The sequence below is a fragment of the Garra rufa genome, chromosome 21 (genome assembly GCF_049309525.1).
Source record: "Garra rufa chromosome 21, GarRuf1.0, whole genome shotgun sequence".
Lineage (NCBI taxonomy): Eukaryota > Metazoa > Chordata > Actinopteri > Cypriniformes > Cyprinidae > Garra > Garra rufa.
Window position 1 is genome coordinate 12,642,507 of NC_133381.1, and position 25,911 is coordinate 12,668,417.

Below are 25,911 nucleotides of genomic sequence, written 5' to 3' on the forward strand. Positions count from 1 at the left end.
GATAGCTGTGCAGAAGAGAGAGATACATAATTCAGATTGAATATTTCATTTTCATTACAATCTGCAATAAAAATTCCACAAGCTGTAACTTTTAACTACAGCCGTGCTGAACTAAAGTCCAAGGGAATCTTAAAATAATGCACAAAATCAAAATTTAGGAAAAAGAAAATGATTGGGGCCACAGGGAATTCCGGTATCAAGGTAGAGTTAACTTTTCCAATGTTGCTAGGCAACATGACAATTTCAGGACGAGTAGAAAACAGCACCGATTGTTCTGTATTTTGAACACATTCAATATATCACTGATGCCGGGGGAGCAGAGTCCTCCTCAAACACATTACTGCATCACTGTAGCCGGCAATGAAAAAATCAATCCGCCCTTGGAGCTCGCCCAGAATTCATTTCAGAGGACATGTCCATAATCAAACTTTTAAAGAAGACCAATTTGAGATGTTTTCACCATTTCACTTAGTCCTCTTTTTATCTGAACTCTACTGGTTATACGGCAAATCTGGCTCGTATAATGGATGTGAAAAACTGATTTTTTAAAAAGAAAATAAATGGTACCTGTTACCTGCTTCTGAGGTTTCTGAATCAACATGACTAGGTCAAAGCCCTTGACAATGGTTGTTTTGCTGAATAAAAACATCATTTGGTTGCTATTTTCAACATACATTATTGGACTTCAATATAAACATGAGTTCTTTCCACAAGTTATAGAAGCACACTGCTAGTGAAAAATTTAGTTCAAGGCTTTCCACTTGTAAAATGCATTTTATTTAGCCTTTTTACAAAATGTTTACAATTAAATCATAACTAAACATCTCTACAGTATCTATGATTACAAAATAGGATTAAAGAAGTTAGACTTCCAGAATAAAATTTTCCTGAAAAATTTACTCACCTCCCATGTCATCCAAGATGTTTCTTCAGTAGAAACTACAGTTTTTTTTGAGGGAAACATTTCAGGATTTTTCTCCATATATTGGACTTCAATGGGGATCAGTGTGTTGAAGGTCTAAATTGCAGTTTCAATGCAGCTTTAAAGGGCTTTACACAATCCCAGCTGAGATATAAGGGTTTTATCTAGGAAAACGATTGGTAATTTTCTAAACAAAAAATTATATACTTTTTAACCACAAATGCTTGTCTTGCACTAACTCTGCGATGTGCATCTTTGGAAATGTTGAGTGTGATTAGTTCTTCTTCGTCTGTGCTTTAGTTAAAAAAGGTAGAGTAGGGTGAAAAACGTCATCTTTTTCTCCTCCAATTTCAAAATCATCCGGCGTCGTTTTACCTTTAATTTGTAAAGGGAGTTTGACTTTCTTTGCACATTCGCTTTGTAAACACTCGATCGGTTCTCCTGCTTACATCACGTGTGTGTGACTACATAATACATGAGGTTAAGCCAGTGCAAGACAAGCATTTTGACCAATTGTTTTGCAAGATAAGATCCTTATTTCTTTGGCTGGGATCATGTAGAGCCCTTTGAAGCTGCATTGAAACTGCAATTTAGACCTTTAACCCGTCCACAATTTGGAGAACAATCCTGAATGTTTTCTCAAAAACCTTAATTTCTGTTCGACTTAAGAAAGAGACATAACATCTTATATGACATGGACCCGAGTAAACTGTCAGGGAACTTTAATTCTGGAAGTGAATTTCTTTAAAGGTGCACACGGTTAAATCTACCATTGCTGTTAAAGGTCAAAGTGTATCATTAAGGTGACTAAATCCTCATAAGGGTGAACCTGAACAGACCAGAAGTTGAGTGAGACGACAATGGTCTGATTTCCATGTTAATTCTGTCTTATGCAGAGGAGCACCTCAAACTGCTCAAGAAGGTACCCATATATTTCCATGAGTGTCTGGGGCTTGAGTGTACGGAATATTCCAGATCCATGGTTTATCTGCAAGGAGAAGAGAAAACACAACTTAAACACAATTGAATCTATTAATGAAAACTCTAGAGAGTTACCGTGCCTGAGTCTGACCTGCTCCAGGCCGAGTTCATGATGCTTTAAGATGATGCAGAATTATGTATTTGCCTTGGGCCAATAAAGATTCCCGATATGGAGAGAAGGTTCTGACCTTTCCCCTGAAGGCTGATCTGCCCTGAGATATATGCTCACCTGTGGCAAAACTACTGTATCAATATAAAGGATTGTGGACAAACTGTGCAGCTTACTTAATAATGAATTATACGATACACACTTCTAGAAAAGACTGTAGAACAGCAGTATCCATGGTAACCAGCTGACACAACTGGGTTCAATCACAAAAGCAACCCAGCAGTCAAAATACCTCTAAAAAGAACATGAAACACAACATGGTGGTGAATGAGTCAAACAGTTCATTGTTAAACTGCTTAGATATAATACCTGTAATATGAGAATATTGCAATTTATACCCTACCTACAGAAAAATATAAGAAAGCCACTTCTCATAGAAAGCCAGGTGAAAGAAAGAGTGCAGCACCAAATAAAATTATTTAAATAAATAGATATTTTATGTGTAGATTAAAGGGATAGTTTACCCAAAAATGAATATTACCCTATGATTTACTCACCCTCAATCCATTCTAGATGTATATGACTTTCTTCTTTCAGATAAATACAATTATCTGAGTTATATTAAAATATGTCATGGCTCTCCCAAGCTTTATACAGTGAGGGAAAACAATATTTGATCCCTTGCTGATTTTGTACGTTTGCCCACTGACAAAGAAATAATCAGTCTATAATTGTAACGGTAGGTTTATTTGAAAAGTGAGAGACAGAATAACAAAAAACAAAAAACTAAAATGCATTTCAAAAAAGTTATAAATTGATTTGCATTTTAATGAGTGAAATAAGAATTTGATCCCTTCGCAAAACATGACTTCGTACTTGGTGGCAAAACCCTTGTTGGCTATCACTGTGGTCAGACGTTTCTAGTTGGCCACCAGGTTTGCACACAACTCAGGACGGATTCTGTCCCACTCCTATTTGCAAATCCTCTCCAATTCATTAAGGTTTCGAGGCTGCCGTTTGGCTACTTGAACCTTCAACTCCCTCACATAATTTCTATAGGATCAAGTTCTAGAGACTGGCTAGGCCACTCCAGGACCTTAATGTGCTTCTTCTTGAGCTACTCTTTTGTTGCCTTGGCCATGTGTTTTGGGTCTCTGTCATGCTGGAATACCCATTTTCAATGCTCTGTCTCTGATGGTACGCGGCCCCGTCCATTGTCCCATTTGATGCGGTGCAGCTGTCCTGTCTCCTTAGCAGAAAAACACCCCCAAAGCATAATGCTTCCACTTCCATGTTTGATGGTGGGGATGGTGTTCTTTGGATCATAGGCAGCATTCCTCCTCCTCCTTGAGTTTGGTCTCATCTGACCACAACACTTTCACCCAGTTCTCCTCTGAATCATTCATATGTTCATTGGGCCTGTACATGTGTACATGTGTACATGTACAGGGGGAACTTGCGGGCGTTGCAGGATTTCAGTCTTTCACGGCGTAGTGTGTTACCAAAGGTTTTCTTGGTGACTATGGTCCCAGCTGCCTTGAGATCATTGACAAGATCCTTCCATGTAGTTCTGGGCTGATTCCTCACCATTCTCATAATCAGTAAAACTCCACAAGGTGAGATCTTGCATGGAGCCCCAGACCAAGGGAGACTGACAGTTATTTTGTGTTTCTTCCATTTGTGAATAATCGCACCATCTGTTGTCACCTTCTCATCAGTCTGCTTGGCGATGGTCTTGTAGCCTATTCCAGCCTTGTATAGGTCTACAATCTTGTCCCTAACATCCTTGGACAGCTCTTTGGTCTTGACCATAGTGGAGAGTTTGGAATCTGATTGATTGCTTCTGAGGACAGGTGTCTTTTATACAGACAACAAACTGAGATTAGGAGAACTACCTTTAAGAGAGTGCTCCTAATCTCAGTTTGTGACCTGTGAGCCAGAAATCTTGCTGATTGATATGGGATCAAATACTTAGTTCACTCATTAAAATGCAAATCAATTCATAACTTTTTTAAAATGTGTTTTTCTAGATTTTTAGTCTCCATTAAAACCATTAAAATTATAGACTGATCATTGTTTAGTCAGTGGGTAAACATACAAAATCAGCAGTGGATCAAAACCTTTTTTCCTCACTGAAAATTTTTAGTTTGTTTTAAACATCTATATAGTTTTATTTATTTATTTTTTCAGTTTTACTTTTAGTTATTTTAGTAAATCAAGTCGAACTAAATGAACAAGTGGTGCAGGATGAATTACGCATTGAAATTTAATACTTGAACTTAGGGGTTTGTTCAGATCCCTAAGCCCGAATATGAGCAATAATAATAGCGATGATTGCTGTAGCACGAACTAATAAATTATTTAATTAGCGCACCAATTTCAAGAACTTTCAATAATGACAGTTTTTTCATCTAACAGCAGGAACACACAGCGGTAGGGCTACACAAACATTCACATCCAGGCTTAATTGTTGCCTGGAACAGCACCAATAAACGTGAAGAGGAAGTGAAGCAAAACTAATCATCAAAACCATCTACGGTTTGTCTTTTTGGCAGAATGGGTGCATCAAAAGGTGTGCAATTTACCAAAATGATTACTGAAAATTAACAAGAATGACACACTTCTGACCCGATCTGTTCTTGCACATTAAAAAAGCATTTATAAAGAACAACCTCATATTTTTGGAAAGAAGAGTTCTCCTAAAAATGAAAACCTACTTCCAAGCTGTGGATAACAATCACTTTCATTGGATGGAAAATTGCTGCTTGGACATTCCGGATAAACTGATGACTTTGTATTTTGTGGGTGAACTATTTCTTTAATGGCTTTTGCACATGAGCGGATCTTAAGCAGCACTCAATGATCTCCTCGCTGAATTAAAGAACTAGACTCAAGTAGCTACTGAGAAGCGGTCCATTCTAATTTACAATGGCTGGTCCTCCCTCTTTAGTCGTGAGCCGAGACTGAGACCGTTTTGACAAGCAGAGAGTGATGAGAAGTTCTGAGCTGATTTAGAAGAAATGAAACTATCCTTTTCTCATCACTGAGCAGAAGCAGCAGGAACAGTCAGGTCAGAAATAGAAATGTATTAAGTTTGTCTTAATATAGAAGTGCAGGTACTCTTTGAGGTATACATTTCAGTCTGTCACCGGATTCAGTCTGTATTAATATCACAGGTGTTGACAGCAGGGGCTCAGACAAAATGAACTGTTAGAGTGAGCATGACGGATGCTCTTATTAAAGAAACCATGATCACTGGTCCCCTCTTCATAAGAGCAATCATATTTTAAAACTCCTTATAGACAAAATAAAATACGACTTTTAATCTCACAATTCTGACTTTTTTTCTCGCAATTGGGAGTTTACATCTCGCAATTCTGACTTTATTTCTCAGAATTGCTAGTTTATATCACGCAATTCTGACTTTATTTCTCAGAATTGTGAGATATAAACTTGCAACTCTGAGAAATAAAGTCAGAATTGTGAGTTAAGTTGCAATAACCTTTTTTAAATTTTATTTAGTGGTGGAAACAGGCTTCCATACGTTTCCGCCACTGAATAAAAAATGAAAAAGTAATTGCGACTTTTTATCTCACAAGTCTGACTTTTTCCTCTGAATCGCATGATACAAACTCCCAATTCTGACTTTTTTGTCTCGGAATTGAGAGATATAAACTCGCAACTGCGTGTTATAAAGTCAGAATTATGAGTCAGAATTACTTGCAATCACAAGAAAAAAAGTACGAATTGTGAGATAAAAATTCACAGTTCTGACAATTTTTCTTGCAATTGCGAGTTTGTAACTTGCAGTTCTGACTTATTTTTCTCAGAATTGTGATATAAAGTCGCAATTGTGAGTTCTAAAGTCCAATTTTAAGGGAGAAAAAATACTGATATGTTCCCAGAATTGCGAGTTTATATCTCACAATTCTGACTTAACTAGCATTCAGAATTCAGAGAAAAAAAGTCACAATAGCGAGGTATAAACTCGCTATACTGAAAAAAAGTCACAACTGCAAGATGCAAAATCGCAATTCTGAGAAAAAAAGTTAGAATTGAGTTTATATATCGCAATCCTGATTTTCTTAAAATTGTGAGTTAATGTCTTGCAGTTCTGACTTTATAACTTGCAATTGCCAGTTTATATCATGCAATTCTGAGAAAAAAGTCAGAATTGCAAGATGCAAACTCGCAATTACCCATTTTTATTTAATTTAAAAAAAAAAATTTTTTTTCCTGAATTGCATGACACAAACTCAATTTTTGTCTTGGAATTGTGAGATATAAACTCACAATTGCGTGTTATAAAGTCAGAATTGTGAGATATAAACTTGCAATCATGAGTAATAAAGTAAGAATTGTGAGAAACTCAGTTCTGACTATTTTTGTATATTGCAAGTCTGTAAGTCATAAAGACTAATTTTAAGGGAGAAAAAATACTGATATGTTCTCAGAATTGGAAGTTTATATTTCACAATTCTGACTTAACTTGCAATTACATGTTATAAATTCAGAATTCTGAGAAAAAAAAAGTCAGAATTGAGTTTATATATCGCAATCCTGACTCTCAAAATAGTCCAATTTTAAGGGAGAAAAAAATACAGATATAAACTCACAACTGCGAGATATAAACGAGATATAAACTTATATAAATCTTATAATCCTGACTTTACAACTTGCAATTGTGAGTTTATATCTCATAATTGTGAGAAAAAAAGTCAGAATTGCAAAATGCAAACTCGCAATTGTAAGAAAAAAAGTCAGAATTGTGAAATAAAAAGTCGCAATTACCCATTTTTTTTTCAGTGGCAGAAACGGGCTTCCATAAATAACACTCCAAGAAATACTTTAAAATTAGTATATTTACTCAACATTTAAATTGAAAATATATTTGGAGATATCACAGATATTGTACTCTGCATAAAGAAAACACTTTCCCCCTGAGATTTTATGATAAGAAGCATGTTTTCCTCCCAAATCCTTAATAATTTAATATGTAAGAACATTTCACTTTTGAGTTTTTTTTTTATCTCAACAGTGATTTATAATCAGAAAAAAAGATAAATCATACTAGCCTAATATAGATAATACATTTAAATATTTATTTTTGGAATAGAAATAATGAGAATGGGATTTTATTTGCATTACAATATTGAGTATTAGCATTGAAATTTGCCTATATATAATTTGCTATAAAAAATGTAATAGTTGTAAAACAGGTCCAATTTTTCTTAAAAACATAACATCTCATTTATTTTCTTTGATTTCGGGGTGCAGTACAATCTGGACATCATCTTAACAAGTCCTCAAAAGTGTTTTCCTAAAGCGTTCGCTTCTAGATTTTTAAACATATTAGTTTGGAGCTTACAATCAAAATGACTAATTACAAATTACTATTAATTCAACCCCATGCTGGTGCTCTGGCAAGCAAAAACACTCGAGACCAGATTACTTCCAAGCAAACAGCTATGCAAAAATGCAAAAGAAAGTCTATTTACCTGAACATTTTTATGTATTTTCTTTTATGAGAAGAAGGTCAGGAATGGAAGAGCTGTTGCCATGGTGCATGCAGAGAAGTGTACAATTGCACATTTGCTTTGTAAAGCCCAGGGTTATCTGTCTGTTTCCTAAAAGCTTTAATTATAGGTCTAAAATGGTCTTCTGGGTATTATGTAGTCTGCTGTATGGTGGGGGGTACACAATAGTAAAGCTTTGGGTGACTTGAAGAGGCAGAAACGCTTGTGTGACTCCATTACAGTTAATTGTTACACACACAATTACGCAAACCAATGACATTGGAACAGATCCAGTGGGGAAATGAATATCACTTGAATGAGTATCAACAAGGACACTGACACAACGCATTTGATTTGATTGGATAAGCAATCATCTGTAGGAAATGAAGTGCCTCTATTAAGCATTTGCGTACTGATAGAAGCGAGACACTACGAAAGGCCTTGGTGGAAATAACTTTCATCTGAGCTTTCAATGAGTGCCATCTGTCCTGGCCGTGACCTTTTAAAAGGACGACTGGAGAATCACAGACGCTGTTCTGTCCTCCACTTGCACTCATTTCATAACACTAAAATATGCATAATATATTTTCTATTATAAAATATATAATAAAAAATACATCAGTCAGTCATGAATGCAGTTCAGTATGTCTCTTGGAATCCTACAAATGCAATCTTGGAATAAGGTGTTATAATCAAAAATTAAATATAAATTAAAATATAAATTCTGGGCATATTATGCAAAGCATACACTACATTTCAAAAGTCAGTAAGATTTTTTTAAATATATTTGAAAGAAGTCTTACGCTTACCAAAGTTGCATTTATTTGATTTAAAAATACTGCACAAACATTAATATTGTGAAATAATGTTACAATTTAAAGGAGACATATCATGAAAAATGGGTTTTACACTGTTTAAGTGCTAAAATTGTGTCTCCGGTCTATCTACCAACACAGAAAATGTTAAAAAGGGACAAAACAGTATTTTGTTTTGGTAAGCTTTTCCTTCCAAGCAGATTTCGCTCCCCCTGTGATGTAGGAAGCGGATCTTATTATAATATTACTGCCCCTTAATCTGCATGTTTCCACCCATGGCATCGTCATTTAGTTTTCGCAAGCGTACCATTTTTTAACACCATGGCAAAAGTTAGTGTTCTGTCTTTGGCTGCAGTGCACAGACGAGCACAGAACACTATTTCAGAATCAGATTCTGATTATGAAATTGTGTTCCATTTCAGCCTCAGAGGAGACAAGACTAATATAAACATGTAATTAGTTTTACCTTCACAAACATAACAGCTTTTTGTAACTCATTTATGTTTTTAACATAAACTTGTGTGTAACTGAAAGTTTAAGTGCAATAAGACATGAAAGAGAACTTAGTTTAGTACTCACATGCCGAGTGAAAGCTGCTGTCTGTGAGCTCAGAAAGCCGTATACAAGAAGTTTAAACTAATATGGCTTTAAAAAGCATGATTTCAGTGTGCTAGACATGATAATCAAAGCCAGAAGTTTTTTAAGCAGAGTATCTGAGGTTGGCGCTTGGCGTCTTTTTTGAGACTGCGAGCATCAGTTTTACATTATAATCCTATGGAGTAAACCGTATTTTCAGTCCTAAGCGTTTTTTTTAAATGCCACCATAGGCTTCTTTTTCTGCAGCTCAGAGCGTCTTTGCAAGTTGAAAAAAAATTAACTTTTCTGAAGAAAACACCAAGTCAAGTCAAGCGCCTTTTTGACAGCTGACCAATGACAAGCGAGTAGATAGACCTGAGGTGCCAGTTTATTGTTGTGAACCGACATTCTCCTCACTGTTAACTTCAAACTTTCGTCCAGCGTAGTTTCTTTAGCTGTACATCAACATGTACAGTAGCACTGTTGCACTTTGGGCATCCCTTATCTGAGTCCCGGCTCGCAGATCTTTCCCAATACCCGTCCCCCTCTCTCTCTCTCTCTCTCATTTCATACAGTAAATAAAAGGCAAAAATGCAAAAAAAAAAATGCAAAAAAAAGACAAAGAAAAAAGCCAGCTTTCTCTTTTCTTAACATTTCTGCAACACATAGCCTACTGTTGCAGCTGTTATAGCAACAAAAGAGGCCCTCGGCTGCAACGCTTCCAGATTTTTTTTAAACTTAAAAAGCGCCCTTGTCAACTTTTTCTTGTCAAAAAAGATGCCAAGTGTGAACATAGCCTTATTTTACATATTGTAAAAAGGGGCATAATAGGTCTCCTTTAAAATAACTGTTTTTAAACATTTTAAAGTGCATTTTAGTCCTGTGATCGAAAAGCTGAATTTATTTAGTATTTCCTTCAGAAACCATTCTAATATTCTGATTTGACACTCAAGAAACATTTATTATTTTCAATGATGAAAATAGTTATAGCTTAATATTTTTGTGGAAAATATTGTTTTTTAATTTCTGTTTTTTAAAAACAAACCTTTGAATAGTAATATACAGTTGAAGTCGAAAGTTTACATACACCTTGCAGAAACAGCAAAATGTTAATTATTTTACCAAAATAAGAGGGATATTAAGAGGGTTATTTTTTATTTAGTACTGACCTGAATAAGACATTTCACTTAAAAGATGTTTACATATAGTTCACAAGAGAAAATAATAGTTGAATTTATAAAAATGACCCTGTTCAAAAGTTTACATACACTTGATTCTCAATACTGTGTTGCTACCTGAATGATCCACAGCTGTTTTTATTTTTGTTTAGTGATAGTCCCTTGTTTGTCCTGAACAGTTAAACTGCCTACTGTTCTTCAGAAAAACTCCTTCAGGTGCCACAAATTCTTTGGTTTTTCAGCATTTCTGTGTATTTGAACCCTTTCCAACAAGGACTGTATCATTTTGAGATCCATCTTTTCACACTGAGGACAACTGAGGGACTCAAATGCAACTATTATAGAAGGTTCAAAGGCTCGGTGATGCTTCAGAAGGAAACACGATGCGTTAAGAGCCAGGGGTGTAAATGTTTGAACAGAAGAATTTTTTTTTTCATTTAGTACTGCCCTTCAATACTAACTTATAGTATAGGATACTAACATGTTTCCCAGAAGACACAATAAGTTAAATTTACCCAGATTTTTATCCTCTTAATGCACTGTTTTTCCTTCTGAATCATCAGTGAACATTTGAACCTTCTGTAATAGTTTCATGAGTCCCTCATTAGTCCTCAGTGTGAAAAGAATTTGTGGGACCTGAAGGATTTTTCTGAAGAACAGCAGGCAGTTCAACTGTTCAGGACAAACAAGGGACTCATGAAAAACAAACTAAAAAACAAACTGCTTTAAACACACTGAAATCACACTGATGCAACATAATCAGTGCAGAACCCCCGCTCACTAAACATGCTGAAAGACGCCCATTTTTCTCTTGATCTGTAGGCCACGCCCACTCATCCCACTTCATGGCTGTGAAACCACTGTTATCAAAAGACCTCCGCTGCTATGGCAACCACAGAGGGCTTCTGCCTCAGTTCATAAACTGATGACACCCTTGGTTTCAATAATACCATCGATTGCCGCCTCCATTTTCTCACTAAGATTAAAGGTCGTCAAACTGACGTGTCAGGGGCAGGGCCCATAGTGCTGTTATTTTCATTTACTAAGAATGCAGTGCCAATGACAGCTGGATTTTCTCTGCAATTATAGGGCTGAGCAATCAAATGGTCTTTGACAGAGACTGACATAAGTACTAGTGATTTCTGATGTTATCAGTAGCATGTCAGATGATGCACACCCAGAAATATATATAAATAATCACATAAGCAATCTCAAAACATAGGACAATCATATGTTCGTGCTTTCGAGTATGCTCTATTTTCAACATCAGGTGCCATGACAACATCAGGTGCTTTATTTTTCTCTGCAAAACTGCGGTACCTACGACCATAATTCAGAACCTATAATTTCAAGTTTGCCCCGCAAGTCACAGTTAAATATCATGGCACTTCCAACAAAGGAATGATATTTCTTGCACCCTTTCCTATGAGCTTGGGTTAAGAAATGGAGATAAGTATGGAATGACATGCTATATTTTCACTAGAACTGGATTTGGACTGAAATATGTGTTTTATAACCCTGATAGTAATTATGCAACACGGTTTAACAGAATTTTCAATGTTTTACACCCTGTTATTACACTAATGTTAAAGGTCCACTGAAGTGCCTTGAAACACGCAGCGTTATTCTATGTGGTGACGTACTTTTAACTGAAACAAAAACATATCGCCCAGCTCCGCCCACTTATTTTGAATAGCCAATAGCGTTCCATTAATATCTGCTCGGGCCAGAGCCGTGAGCTCGGTAAAGCCGCATTTGTAGCTTATGACAGCCACAGTCTAATAAATTACCCCACAGATTCAATAAATCTCTTGCTAAAACAAAATAGTGATCATAATCATGCTGAGGCTGTGTAGTTTAATGCATGCCAATCGCACATATGAGCGCATATGATCTGCTCCGTGTATTGCGTCTCTGTGTAGGGGGCGGGACAATACGGACTCTAGAGAGCATTTGATTGGACAGAACGTTTGATGAGAAACTGAAGTGCACGGTGATATCATCAAAATCGTTGATTCATATTGGCGGAAGTGACAAGACTGTAAGTTTTGAATGCCCATATCTTGTAAATGCGAATTTTGTCATTGTTTTGAAGCACACTAGCCTATAGATAATCTTAAGGCTAATATATTCAAACTAAAAGCCAAAAAACTTTAATTTTGATTTCAGGGGGACTTTAATGTGAAATATCCTTTTCTTTTGACAGCAGCAAAGCTGTATGAGTTGAATGTAAAAATGCTGAAATATCCCTGTAGGATTCCAGCCTCTGAATTTGTGTACTTGCACAGAAGTCTGAATCACAAAACACTGTAATTACCGAGCAGATGATAATGAGTTAATTTAGTGTCATCAGCATGTCCTGCAGGCTATAGTTTGGGTTCATCTGCAATTATGCTGTCAGTCAAAACAAGGCACAGTTTTACTGCCATATACTTGACTCATGACCAAAACGCTTATTTACAAAAAATGGCAGGCTTCTCATATTGGCACATGGGAAGCTGTTAAGTAACATCCTTTTTTGTCTTTTTAAAAATTAAATGTAAATTTATCTCAATTTTTTAAATATATAATTATATATATACAAACTAACATAAAAAATGAACTATTTTTGAATTTCTCATCACAAGTCATCAAAGATCTATAAACATTGGTCACAGACACAGAAAATTACTTAGCATAACTACTAAAGTATTACAAAGTATGCTACACTTTTACCATAGTAAAATAATAGTTACATTTTTAATAAGGAAATTTGTATTTGTGTATTTTTTTTTTATAACTGTACTGCTTTAATAGTTTGATATTTTGTACTGTAAAAAAAAAAAAAAAAAACATCAGAAAAAAGAAATGAAAAAGAAATCGCTGCGATCCTAATATGAAAAAAATAATTTGCAAACCCGCACTGAAGTACCGATCTAAATCAAATGATTTGTGATCCATGCTCTGAAGAACCATATCATTTCAGATCAGGACTCGGAGCACAGATCGTGAATCATTTGACTTAGATCAGAACTTCATTCAATTGGAGCGGTTCCAGTGTAAATTACTCAATTGATTTGGTTTGTCTGTTCCTCTTTTCGTGTCTTCAGCCATGTTTGCACGACACTGTCAGTACTACTGCTGGCTTAGCTAGATTGTTTTCTGACATTAACTGAAATGTGTGAATTTTGCATTAAAAGATGTACTTATAGGAGTCATATGATGTGGTTTCTTGTTTTCCTTTGCTGCTTTTACAAGCTGTTTATGCATAGATAAGATCTGTAAGGCTACAAAGCTTAAAGTCTCAAATCCAAAAAGATATATATTTTAGGAGTTAAGACTCAGCCACACCTCCCTAAAATGGCTCGTTCAAACACAGGTCACAGGGTGAGTATTAGATTAGCATAACACCGCCCATATGTATATGGCAAGAAAAGCGTAGCTTTTACTAGCTGTAGTAGTGTTGCAGCCGCCTTGTTGTATAGATGCAGTGTGTTTCATTGCGAAAGCAGTTTGTTTGGCCTTCAAAATGAGGACACAACTACAAATTAGTGGTTAATATATTTACAACACTGTTCCAGAACAGTACAACGCAAATATTCGACTGGGTGATGCACATTTCGCGGAGGACTGTTTCCTGAACCTGGGAGAGCAGCTTACAATGTCACCTGTACATAAAGGGTTAACGCTATAAAGTGGGGCAATCCCAATGTTGCAAGGACAGTCTGCGCTTCTGACTAACGGCCTGTAAGTACATTTTCATATTTAAAGAATTTATTACTGACTATTCAAACGCGAGTTTTAAGCAGTGTAGAGTAGTGCTTGTTTCTCGTTCTACGATCTCTAATGCAGACATGGTGTTATGTTTACGCGACACAACGCGACACGTAAAAAGACAGCATGAGTCATTATAATCAGTAGTTATTGGATCCCCACTGGATGCAACAAATGGCTTGTTTATAATGGGTTTTATTGTTTCTGTCTTGTCGTGCCAAGAAACAGCATGGTAAGGGACGTAACATTTCCATCACACACTTGAGGTATTAGGCCAATCACAATGCACCAGATAGCTGGCCAATCAGAGAACACCGCAGTTTCCATCAACGATGAGTTTCAGAAAGGCGGGGCATAGAGGAGCAGCAATAATGTACAGTATGTGGAAAATAATGTTTTTTGAACCTCAAACTGCATAAACACAGTGCATAACAACAAGTACACAAAATAATGCTCTTTTTAGCAACAACATATGACCCCTTTATTGACTAAATTAAACACTTATTTCTTAGATATACTGTCTTTTAATAATTTAGGCACTTTTCAAGTACCTCTTTTGGAATATTGCTATTTTCAAGGGTTTTCCAGGCCTTAAATTTCAAAAAGTCAAATTCAAGTACTTCAAGCACTTTAAGCACCTTAAGTATAACCAGTCATATATAATCATATTACGATGGAGACATTGCCTCCTCTCACATGACTTTTTACCATTAATTCTCAATTACCCCCAACCAAACTCACTGCACGCATTAGGGGGTCTGTTAAAACTCAATGGGCTGAGGGGAGACGAGAGAGACGTGGACTCCCGCTGTAACTTTCCCTGCTGGTTAGGGATGCTCATTTCGGTTAATTTTCCTGACCGACAACCGCTGCTCGTTATCCGAACATTAACCGTTAACTGATAAAATTAGAATAATAAATTAGTTTAAAATAAAAATAAAACGCACGAGTATATGTGACGATACATTAAAAATACAAGCAAATGTTTTATTTTAACGTGCAAACAGCAGCATACAGAGCAACAACAAAAACTGTATTGACATATACTTAAATTATCACGCATCAGCAGCGCTTCTGAACAGAGAAAATCTGAATGAAAAAAAAACAATAGGATATAAATAGGCCTACACTAAATATGTATAAATTAAATAACTACCTAATTAAGATGACAAAACTAAAACACACTGAATCCTTTTATTTAACTGTACCGGTCTTATTCTTCTCGTCGGACATAAAAATATATAGCAGGCCAGCCGATACCTCAGTGTGCCTAGTTTTTAACATGTCCACATGCTGTACGGATAGGCAGGACCGCTGCCTGTTAACTCTTAGATCCGCAAAAAAAACACCATCACAAAAACCCTTTCAATTTGCGGTTCGGGACTTCCATCCACTGTCATATGCGTGTGGAGAAGCGCGTGTTTTACAGCGTTCAGCAATAGCCAATCACAGACATGTATGTTGATTTGATTATCACTGTGGCCAATCAGAGGAGGCTATGTTACAATCCACTCACCAACCAAAGTGCCGGTTTCAGTTTTGCTGAAACTACACTTTCGCGAACTCTCTTATTAAAACAAAGAAAGTGTTGGCATTATATAAATAAGAGATTAATTGTGCAGTGTAAAGGTTATTTTATTACTTTTTAATAACTTTATGAGATTGCGATGAACTACTCTAGGATGAGTGATAGCTTTCCAGTGATTGTAACGGGAGCGCCTATTGCGCACTTTCTAGACTAAAAATTCATTCAGAATTTGAATACATTCACTCACGGATTCACTCTCTAATAACCCAATAACGCCACTTGCCATTGAGTTGCATATACTACATCTGTTTACTAAGTAAAGGTGAAGCGAAATATGTCTGTACAGCCACACTGCACGTGTCGACATGCGCACGTGAGTAAACAGATAACTTACAAATAGCATTATTTCTTTCACCATGCAGCAAACGTAAAAAAAAAAAAAAAAAAAAAAAAAGAATAGAAAAAAACCCTTTTAAACCGTTTAACTGATAGTAATAATCGGTTAAAATTCTTACTGTCGGTTAACGGTTAAACGGTCAATATGAGCATCCCTACTGCTGGTGTCGCTGTTGGACAGTGTTTCTTTAGAAAAGCGAGTGATTTATACACTTTTTAATGGTATATTTTGTATAAATGACACTGCCTCTCTTGCTTCCTTGGAGGAAACACCCCTGAATTACATACATACATAAACTCATACATGAACAGAAAAAGAAAAGCATTTATTTGAAACAGGGATATTTTTATATTGACCTCATTAATCGACTAGCCAGACGAATAAATATCAATGAATATTTTATTTTTTAATTTCCGATAAATGCTTTATTGAATGAGAACATGAGATAATTCAGGTGGCAGTAAATGTCATGTTTCCTCATTATTAATCCTTTTTGATGGCTCAGAGCACACCACTGTGCAGCAAATGAAATGGCCATTAATTGTGTCATGCACACCCCTTGTGCTTCACCGCTGTCAGCAATTAAAATGTGCACTTTGCCATCATGAGTAGCTGTCTTTGAACACCTTGCTCATCACATACAGTGATGCACACTCGAAAAACACACTTATTCATTATGCGAAGGGCTGCTATAATTAAGCAGAATATAAGCAATATAGCAACGAATAAGTGTTTGCAAATTAGGCACTTGTATCAAAATGCTTTATTTGTTTAGCCAGGACACTGGCCTGCCCTGCAAGCTTTTTTTTTTTTTTTTTGCGGTTTTACAATTTGTGTTGTGCAATTAATATCTACAGAGTGTTTCCTGAGCTATCATTTGAACTCTGAATTTCAAAGTAAAGGTTAACCTTTCTTCAAGCGATGATTCAGTGTACTTTTTAGGCATTAAACAAACCTTTAAACTTTCATGCAAATGCCTCATTGAAGTGTAAAGCTGTCACTTTAAATATGTGTGGTTGTTCAGAGTTCAGAAGAACATCTCTGACATTTTAATGAAGGTTGGAACTACAGTGAATCTTAGTTGAGCCACTTTTGGGGAATGATGCAATGTTTTTCGACACTATTTGACTCAAAAAAAAATAAAATAAAAATAAAAATCTTTTTTGATCTTCCCTTTCTATCCAGCACTCATCTAACAATGCCTGAGATATATGGTATTTTTGAGCACTTCCTATGTTGATCTGCCTCCTTAGGATGAATCACTTGTTGTATTCCCAATTGTAAGTCGCTTTGGATAAAAGCGTCTGCTAAATGAATAAATGCAAATGTAAATGTAAATGTTCAGACTCACCTTTGCTTGAGTAACGCTGTGGTGGGAGGTCAAAAGGCACTGGGAAGCCTTTGGAGGAGCTGGAGGCCGGAAACACATTCTTCTCCACAGGAAATGTGCTCATATTCTAAACAGACAAAGAAAAAGCAGATGTATTCATGCAGTTTGATATTCAACATATAAATAAGCTAAATATAACACTGCAGGTGAGGCTGCATCTCTTAATTATTTTTAACTGCAGAAACTGCAAGTTAAAAATTATTTTATTATAAGAAAAAAGTATTATTTATTATTTTAAATAAATAGCCACTAATTGACCAGGTGGTTGTCAGATGACTAGTTGGCTATCCTGTCCATCCCTAATGGCTAAAGATTTAGTTAAGAATTAACTAGCATCCTACAAAATAACAGTTTTCTGAAATATACACTACGAGTCAAAAGTTTTTGAACAGTAAGATTTTTAAAGTTTTTTAAAGAAGTCTCTTCTGCTCGCCAAGCCTGCATTTATTTAATCCAAAGTAAAGCAAAAACAGTAGAATTTTGAAATGTTTACTATTTATAATAACTGTTTTCTATTTTAATATTTTTTTAAACGTAATTTATTCCTGTGATTTCAAAGCTGAGTTTTTAGCATCATTACTCCAGTCACATGATCCTGAAATCATTCTAATATTCTGATTTGCTGCTCAAACAAAACACTTATTATTATTATTATTGTGTTGAAAACAGCTGAGTTGATTTTTTCAGGTTTCTTTGATGAATAGAAAGTTTAGAATAACAGCATTTATCTGAAATAGAATCTTTTGCAACATTCTAAATGTTCAAACTTACTGTTCAAAAGTAGTGTATGGCAAAAAAACAACAACAGAACTTTTATTTAAAAAGTGCATTAATCACATTGTTCCAAAAACAGACCAAACCCATTCAAAGTCCTATTTATTTTAATATGAATAGATTGGCGATATGAGGTGACTCCCATAAACTCAGATGATGGAGACAACAAATGACAAAAGTGCTCGTCAAGCTCTAATGAGAACGTGTGCATTTACTCATCCTTTTTTCTGTGGAAAAAGCCAGAGGGGAGCAGGGCTGTTCTGAGGGAAGCTAAACTCTCATTTGTGTGGTGGGCATGATGATGGAGGGGGCTGGATAGATTTAAAGGGCAGTGGGGAATATATCACCCAGACTCAGACAGCTAAAGCTTTCACAAAACCCAAAGAGATGCAGCAGGTGCTGCTATTTGTGAAGCAAAAACAGGAAGCGACCTAGAAACTCAATATATAAAGTGGGAAGTTTAGCAAGCTTTTTACATACATTTACATTTACATTAACATTAAATAGTTTAGCTGATGCTTTTATCCAAAACAACTTACAAATGAGGACAATAGAAGCAATCAAACCAACATTGTGGCTGTTAATCATTGAGATTAATTACATATAATAACTGCTTTCCTCTAAACTCCCTTTTTCTAAAGGCTACTTTACCCTGATAAGACCAACCAGTACTGACATCCTATATTTTATCATCAGACATCCTGTTATAATAAAATAAAACTCATACAAAATGCATATTATTTTTATTTAGATCTGACCTGAATAAGATATTTCACATAAAAGAAGTTTACACATAAGAATGACCCAGTTTAAAAGTTTACATACACTTGGTTCTTAATACTGTGTTGTTACCTGAATGATCCACAGCTGTTTTTTTGTTTAGTGATAGTTGTTCATGAGTCCCTTGTTTGTCCTGAACATTTAAACTGCCTGCTGTTCTTCAGAAAAAAATTGTTTTTTCAGCATTTTTGTGCATTTGAACCCTTTCCAACAAGGACTGTATGATGTTGAGATCAACACAGTATTAAGAATCAAGTGTATGCAAACTTTTGAATGGGGTCATTTTTATAAATTCAACTATTATTTTCTCTTGTGGACTATAAAAATTTCATTTATGTAAAATATCTTATTCAGGTCAGTACTAAATAAAAAATAACATGCATTTTAAATGATCCCTCTTAAGATTTTGCAGATTCTGCAAGGTGTATGTAAACTTTTGACTTTTAACTGAATATATATTTACACACATACAATCAACAAAAAATCATTAATAACCTTCAAACTTCTAGTTGAATCCCAGCTGTCACAAATAACACAGATAAATTGTGTTTGTGTAACTAATAAACACGTCTTGGCGGTTGAACACAGGCATCATTGAGGTTAATGTGGTCTGGAGTAAAATTAGGATGAGTTAATAATTGAGTGATTTATCTACATCTCTGCTCAATCAGCAGCAGGCAGACATATTGACAGAGTTTAAGCATATTTAATCACTGTAGCACTATTTTTCTCATTACTTACATCCCTTGTTCTTATGCTGCTTTGCACTTGCATCTTCATGTCTATTGAATCCAGCTGTTCTGTGTAGCCACAGCTGTTTTTGGTTGCAGTTAAAAACAAGTAGAGAATTGGGTGGTTCAAGAGGATGCCAAACAGTAAACATCCAACTAGGTCAGAGCTTAAGTGGTTAACCAGGAATATTAAGGGTTATTGACTACCACAGAATATCTTTTCATCTCATCCAACAGATTGTGAAAGCAAACAAACCAAAAATGAATTCACTAAACCGAATGCCATGAATTTCTAAACAGTAAAAAAACTAAAAATTATTCAGACACCAGATATAATTTTGTATTTTTTTACTAGTGGGTGCAGGACACTGTAGTTCATTTATGTAAGTGAGGATAGCAAAATAAAGTAAACTGTGACATATTGTACCCAAGAATTCTACACACAGTGGATTACCAGTTAAACTGAGAAAAATTTGGGATGATAATGTGATAATGATGATAATGATGATAAAGTGTTTTTCTTTAATTGCTCATGCGACCTTTTTACACGACAGACTGAACAAAATAAGCATTGCTTGGTAATTGGTTAACCTAAATTGGTATTATATAAATTGTGTACTTAAATTTAACAGCTGACAGCTATTCAACCTAATTCATTTGCACGACAGTCTAACAGATGTTCAAGAGAAGAGAAACTCTGAGTTCTTGTCATATTTTATTAGCATTTTCGAAACTATAGTGAATAAACTGTGATAATGTGAGAAATGTTGAAGGTGTCTGAATAAATTTTGGTTTGACTGTACATTGATATAGTGAAAAACATCATTTCTGCTTATTTATAGCCTTATAATATGGTTAGCTTCACAACATGGTTAATTTTTAGTTTCAATTCATAGTGCAATTAGGTGCATCTCAATCTTAGTACATATACAGAACATTCATTTCCTTCTAAATTTCTGTAATGGCCTTGACTGCTTAGAGGAGCTAGTAATACGTGAATACTACATCAGAAAAATACAAAATTATGAAATTGTGTATAAAGGAAAGCATGACTCATCAACTGCGACTTACTTCAGGAACATACTTTGTTAAGTCAACCAGCTTTGTCGGTGGTAAAAATGGAAAAGGGCAAGTTTGGCTCCCTAATAACCATTCTGATTGGCGTTGGAAACACAGTGTGACTGAGACGTGATGCTGTACTGAAAACTTGCAAACATGCTGTCAAAGGTGTTTTGTTAAGAGCAAAAACAAAATGTAATTTGTACTTCAGTGATCCTGAACAGACTTTCTTAAACAAGAAATCTTTAATTAAAGCACCACACTGAGATAAACAAAAAACGTGGCTCATTATGAAAATTATGGAGCATGACCTCTACAGATGTAAAAATAACTTTAACAGTTAACAAGCAACAAGCCTAATTTGTAACTTAAGCAAGCAACCAAATATGATAATGTGCACTGAATGCAAACATAATGTCCTAAAAACATGTTTAGCGAAAAATACCAGACAATCTAAAAAAAAAAAAAAGCTAATTATGGATCCATTATAATGTAACAGACCAAAAATGACCTCTAGCAAGAACTAACCATGACATAAACAAGACTGTGTTCAACTAAAACAAAGAGGCTTCAGGCCACAGGAAAAAAAGACACAACACATCCCTTTTGAATAAGAGAGCACAACCTTTCACTATCCTCTTTCAAACTCGTGCTTTTCCCCACTCTTTTTTTCCCACGGCAAGAGAACTGAACCATACTGTTGCTTAGCAACTTTTGAAGTAATTCTAAGACCTACCCTGACAACAAGGACAAATTACCCTGCGAGTATGTGAGCGCTACACAAAAGCTCTCTCTCTACATATGGAAAAATAAGAGATCTACTCAAAGACATTATGTGTAGTATTTACACACTTAGAGTACTTTAAAAGTATGCTCAGAGACACTACAGATGTCTTTTTGTCTCTGTTCAGCTCATTCTCTTGAAGTTCCCTCTCTTGGGGATCTTACTTTATTAAACTGACACTCTGCTGGAAAAAGGCTAAAGTGCTTGACTCATCAACCAGTAGTAAAAATAGTAACGCTAATTTTGCTAAAAGTTACAGTTACATTCTTTCAGAATCTGTTCAGTTGAGTCCCTTGTTTGTCCTGAACAGTTAAACTGCCTGCTGTTCTTCAGAAAAATCCTTCAGGTCCCACAAATTCTTTGGTTTTCCAGCATTTTTGTGTATTTGAACACTTTCCAACAATGACTGTATGATCAAACAATGTCAAGTAATAGAGAGTGCATCTCAGGGTTTAAGTGCTGTAAGGTCAAGGTGCTCTCTGGTCTAGGGTTTATCAGTCCATCAAAGAAAATTTCAGAATGACAATGGCACTCTTGATAATTGAAAACCTTTATTATCAGATGGCTACACAACAATCTAAAAACTCTCCAACGTTTTTTTTTTTTTGGATGATTCCTTGGATGTAGCCATCTGATAATAAAGGCTTTTTAATTGACAAGAGTGCCATTGTCATTCTGAAGTTTTCTTTGATGATTTTGACATCTTTTCACATGGAGGACAACTGAGGGACTCATATGCAATTATTACAGAAGGTTCAAACGCTCACGATTCAGGGGTGAAAACTTTTGAACATTTTTCTTATTTTGCCTAAATATCATATTTTTTCATTTATTACTGCTCTTCTGAGGAAAATAGTTACATGTTTCTCAGAAGACAAAATAAGTTACATTTACCCTGATCTTTACATTCAAAATACATTGTTCTTAATGCATGTTTTTTCCTTCTGGAGCATCAGAGAGTGATTGATCCAAAGTTGTCCTCAGTGTAAAAAGATTGATCTCAAAATCACACATTGTTGGAAAGGGTTCAAATACACAAAAATGCTGGAAAACCAAAGAATTTGTGAGAACTAAATGATTTTTCTGAAGAACAGCAGGCAGTTTAACTGTTCAGGACAAACAAGGGATGCATGAACAACTATCACAAAAAAAAAAACACCTGTGGATCATTCAGGTAACAACAGGGTGTTAAGACTCAAGGGGATTTAAACTTTTGAACAGGGTAATTTTTATAAATGTAACTTTTTTTTCTTGTGGACTATATGTAAACATCTTTTATGTGAAATATCTTATTCAGGTCAGAACTAAATAAACATCAACATGTATTTTGTATGATCCCTCTTATTTTGGTAAACCCGTCTGTGATTAACTAGAGACCATCCAGCCACAGAAGCTGGTTTTAATTGGATTTAGCAGAAGGTCAGAAATGCACAGGTATTCGAAAAGGCAAGATCTCAGTGTTGAGTCACAATACTCACAAAGGCTGAAGGCAGGTAGAGGACTCCCAGTTCGTAGGAGCGAACCATAATCTGAGTGTTGTTCTTCTCCAGGCCGCCCCAGGCAGCTTTTGATAAATTGGCACTGCGGAGGATAGCAGAAGACGAAGTTTCAACCATGTTTCAAAGTCAAGCAATCATGTAAATGTCACCTAAACTAGAAGTGTTAGCATTAAACATGTCAAAGCTAAAGGATATTGTTGAGGAGATTTTTTTCAGACTGCAATCACTGAATAATTAATGCATTTTGGATTTGAAAGTTTAAGAATGACAGGCTATGCCTGAAGGCTTTGCATCCACTGCAGGCTTTAATCTTCATAAAAAGGTCTATGAATAACTCATCGCCGGCCACAACTGACCTACAGACACTGCTCACGATCTCCCTTGGTCTCCCTGCGCATTTCAACCACGATTAAAGCCAGTGCTTTGAGAAATGCTGAAGGAACAGTGGCCATTCATGCTGGGATGAAAATCATGTGGGCTTCAATGCCACAGGAACATTATGTGTTGAAAGATTTGAATAAAGAATATCTTTGTCTGCTGGTATAACAGAGGTGGATCTTCTGGGTTTTAAAACCAGAACATCTCCTCAGTGATTAACTTTCTATGGCAAAAGAGACAAAATACAAGCTTTCAGCTGCTGAACTTAACATGCTATTCCTGGATCTAATTTGAAAGATAATCAAAGAGAAGAGTGTTCTTTTACCACGTCATTGCGTTTTATAACCCACCTGGCTCTTGTCCACACCACTTCACCATCAAGACAAAGTCTTTACCACTTCAATTGACCGACTGCCCTAAAGGGTTGTGATTATCTGTAAAAGCACTGCTGTGTGAGCGGTTCAAGGAAACTTGTTAAAGGTCCAGAGTCAGTAGTGCTAACTAACATCACATAACCTTCCAGACTGAAGAAACAGGAAAGTGGTTATGATTTTGCAGCTAAGAAACGGCCACTGAAACGGGATGGCATAATCTTAAATAAACAAACATATCAGGCTTATGTTGTGTAAATGTACATTTACGGGGCCTAAGGGATCCTTTGAGTGGAACACTATCAATGCAGCACAGAAGACACAAATCTGCCAGGGATCAGAGAAAAACAAGCCTTGTCTGCCAAGAGCATTATTTTGGCAGCTATGAACAGCTCTCTGAAGAACAAAAGAGCAGAAATGGTGCTGATCTCATCCAGCTCGGCATTAACATGACACATTCAAGGCAATAAAGACGTGTTTTGGTGTTTGTTGTAACAGACTAACACAATCACATACACTGTATGCGTCATTGATTGAACCTATGAGTAACCACAAACTGATTTCAATGTTGATGCAATTATGTCTAAAATGATTTCCTTCCAGACAGCTCTTGTTCTTTAGTAGAAATGATCAATTAGGTGATGACTGACCAAATTGCGATCTGAACTGACATACAATTGAGATGAAAATCATCTGGGCTTCAATGCTACAGCCACAGGAACATCATGTGTTAAAAGACTGTTCAGGACTGCATGATTTTGAAATCTGTCTTTTCACACTGAGGACAACTGAGGGACTCATATGCAACCGTTACAGAAGGTTCAAATGCTCACTGATGCTTCAGAAGGAAGCATGATGCATTAAGAACCTTTGAACTTTTTGAATTTGAAGATCAGGGTAAATTGAACTTATGTTGTCTTCTGGGAAACATGCAAATATCATCTGTAGCTTCTGAAGGGCAGTACTAAGTGAAAAAAATATGATATTTAGGCAAACTAAGAAAAATTTACACATCTCTTTATTCTGGTCAAAAGTTTTCACCCCCGGCATCGTGTTTCCTTCTGTAATAGTTGCATGAGTCCCTCAGTTGTCCTCAGTGTGAAAAGATGGATCTCAAAATCATACAGTTATTGTTGGAAAGGGTTCAAATACACAAAAATACATAAAAAATAAAGAATTTGTGGGACCTGAAGTATTATTTATAAAGAAAAATGGGCAGTTTAACAGTTCAGGACAAACAAAGACTCATAAACAACTATCACAAAAAAAAAAAAAGCTGTGGATCATTCAGGTAACAATATAGTATTAAGAACTACTTCTATTGTGGACTATATATAAACATCTTTTATGTGAAATATCTCATTCAGGTCAGTACTAAATAAAAAAATAACATGCATTTTGTATGATCCCTCTTATTTTGGTAAAATTTACATTTTGCAGGTTCTGCAAGGTGTATGAAAACTTTTGAGTTCAACTGTACGATAAACACTTCATAATCTAATTGCTAAAACAGCCTAATATTAAATAACAAAATGACAAAAAAAAAAAAAAAAAAAACTCAATAAAACAAGTATTTAACATGATGATTAGATTATATTGCCTATTAATGTAGAAGTGCATTGTGTAGTATCAGAATTGCAATCTGGATTGTAATCTGTAAACACAAAATATTGTTATTGTACAACCTATTTTTTCCCTCTAAAATCTGGAGCTTTTAAATTGCATTCAACCAAGGTTATTATCAATCACAAAAACTACTACAAATATTTTTATTAATTAAAAAAAAGAAAAACGAATTTGATACATGTAAAATGTAAACTAAGCGAAAAACTAGAAAAGATAGAGCTGTTTTAACTTAAAAGTTAAAAACTTAGGTTTAAAAGTTAAAGCTTAGGTTTAAAATGAATTAAACCTAAACAGTAGTATTAAAAATAAATAAATAAAAATGACAAAAGCACATAGAAATGATTAAAAATGTATATAAGCTGAAAATGTAAAAATAAATGCTTATTCAAAATATTAATATAAACTTAATTAGCTACTTATATCTGAAATGCTGACTGTCTAATTGGCCTAAAATGAATACAGTTTAGTAAGAAAGTTAATTTATCATTCTAACCTTGTGACAAGGAACCAGGCCAGCTGTGTGAAGTCCGGTGAAACCCTCATATAGGTTTTAATGTGGGGCATTGCATTGCTCCTACCAGTAACATCAGCATGCCAGCCACTGTTTAAAAGGGAAAGATTGACAAAGTAAGGAAAGAAGAGAAAGAAAATGGAAAAACACCTGCTGATATACCTATAGGTGCAAAAACACCCAAAGAAGCATTTCATGCCATTCGCAGGTGCAGAGATATGATGCTTTAGGGC

At 35.5% G+C, this 25,911-nt stretch overlaps 1 protein-coding gene across 1 annotated transcript in view; it reads right to left on the reverse strand.

The window, feature by feature from the left end:
* Positions 1 to 754: 754 nt before the first annotated feature.
* The window catches only part of tdp1 (tyrosyl-DNA phosphodiesterase 1), a 41,986-nt gene continuing 16,829 nt past the window's right edge, over positions 755 to 25,911 (reverse strand). The window contains exons 13-16 of the mRNA XM_073826957.1: positions 25,661 to 25,768; positions 22,772 to 22,874; positions 17,127 to 17,232; positions 755 to 1,910 (exon numbers count right to left, since the gene is read on the reverse strand). Coding sequence (XP_073683058.1) covers positions 1,837 to 1,910; positions 17,127 to 17,232; positions 22,772 to 22,874; positions 25,661 to 25,768 — 391 coding nt within the window. The 3' untranslated portion in view covers positions 755 to 1,836. The remainder of the gene's footprint in view (positions 1,911 to 17,126; positions 17,233 to 22,771; positions 22,875 to 25,660; positions 25,769 to 25,911) is intronic.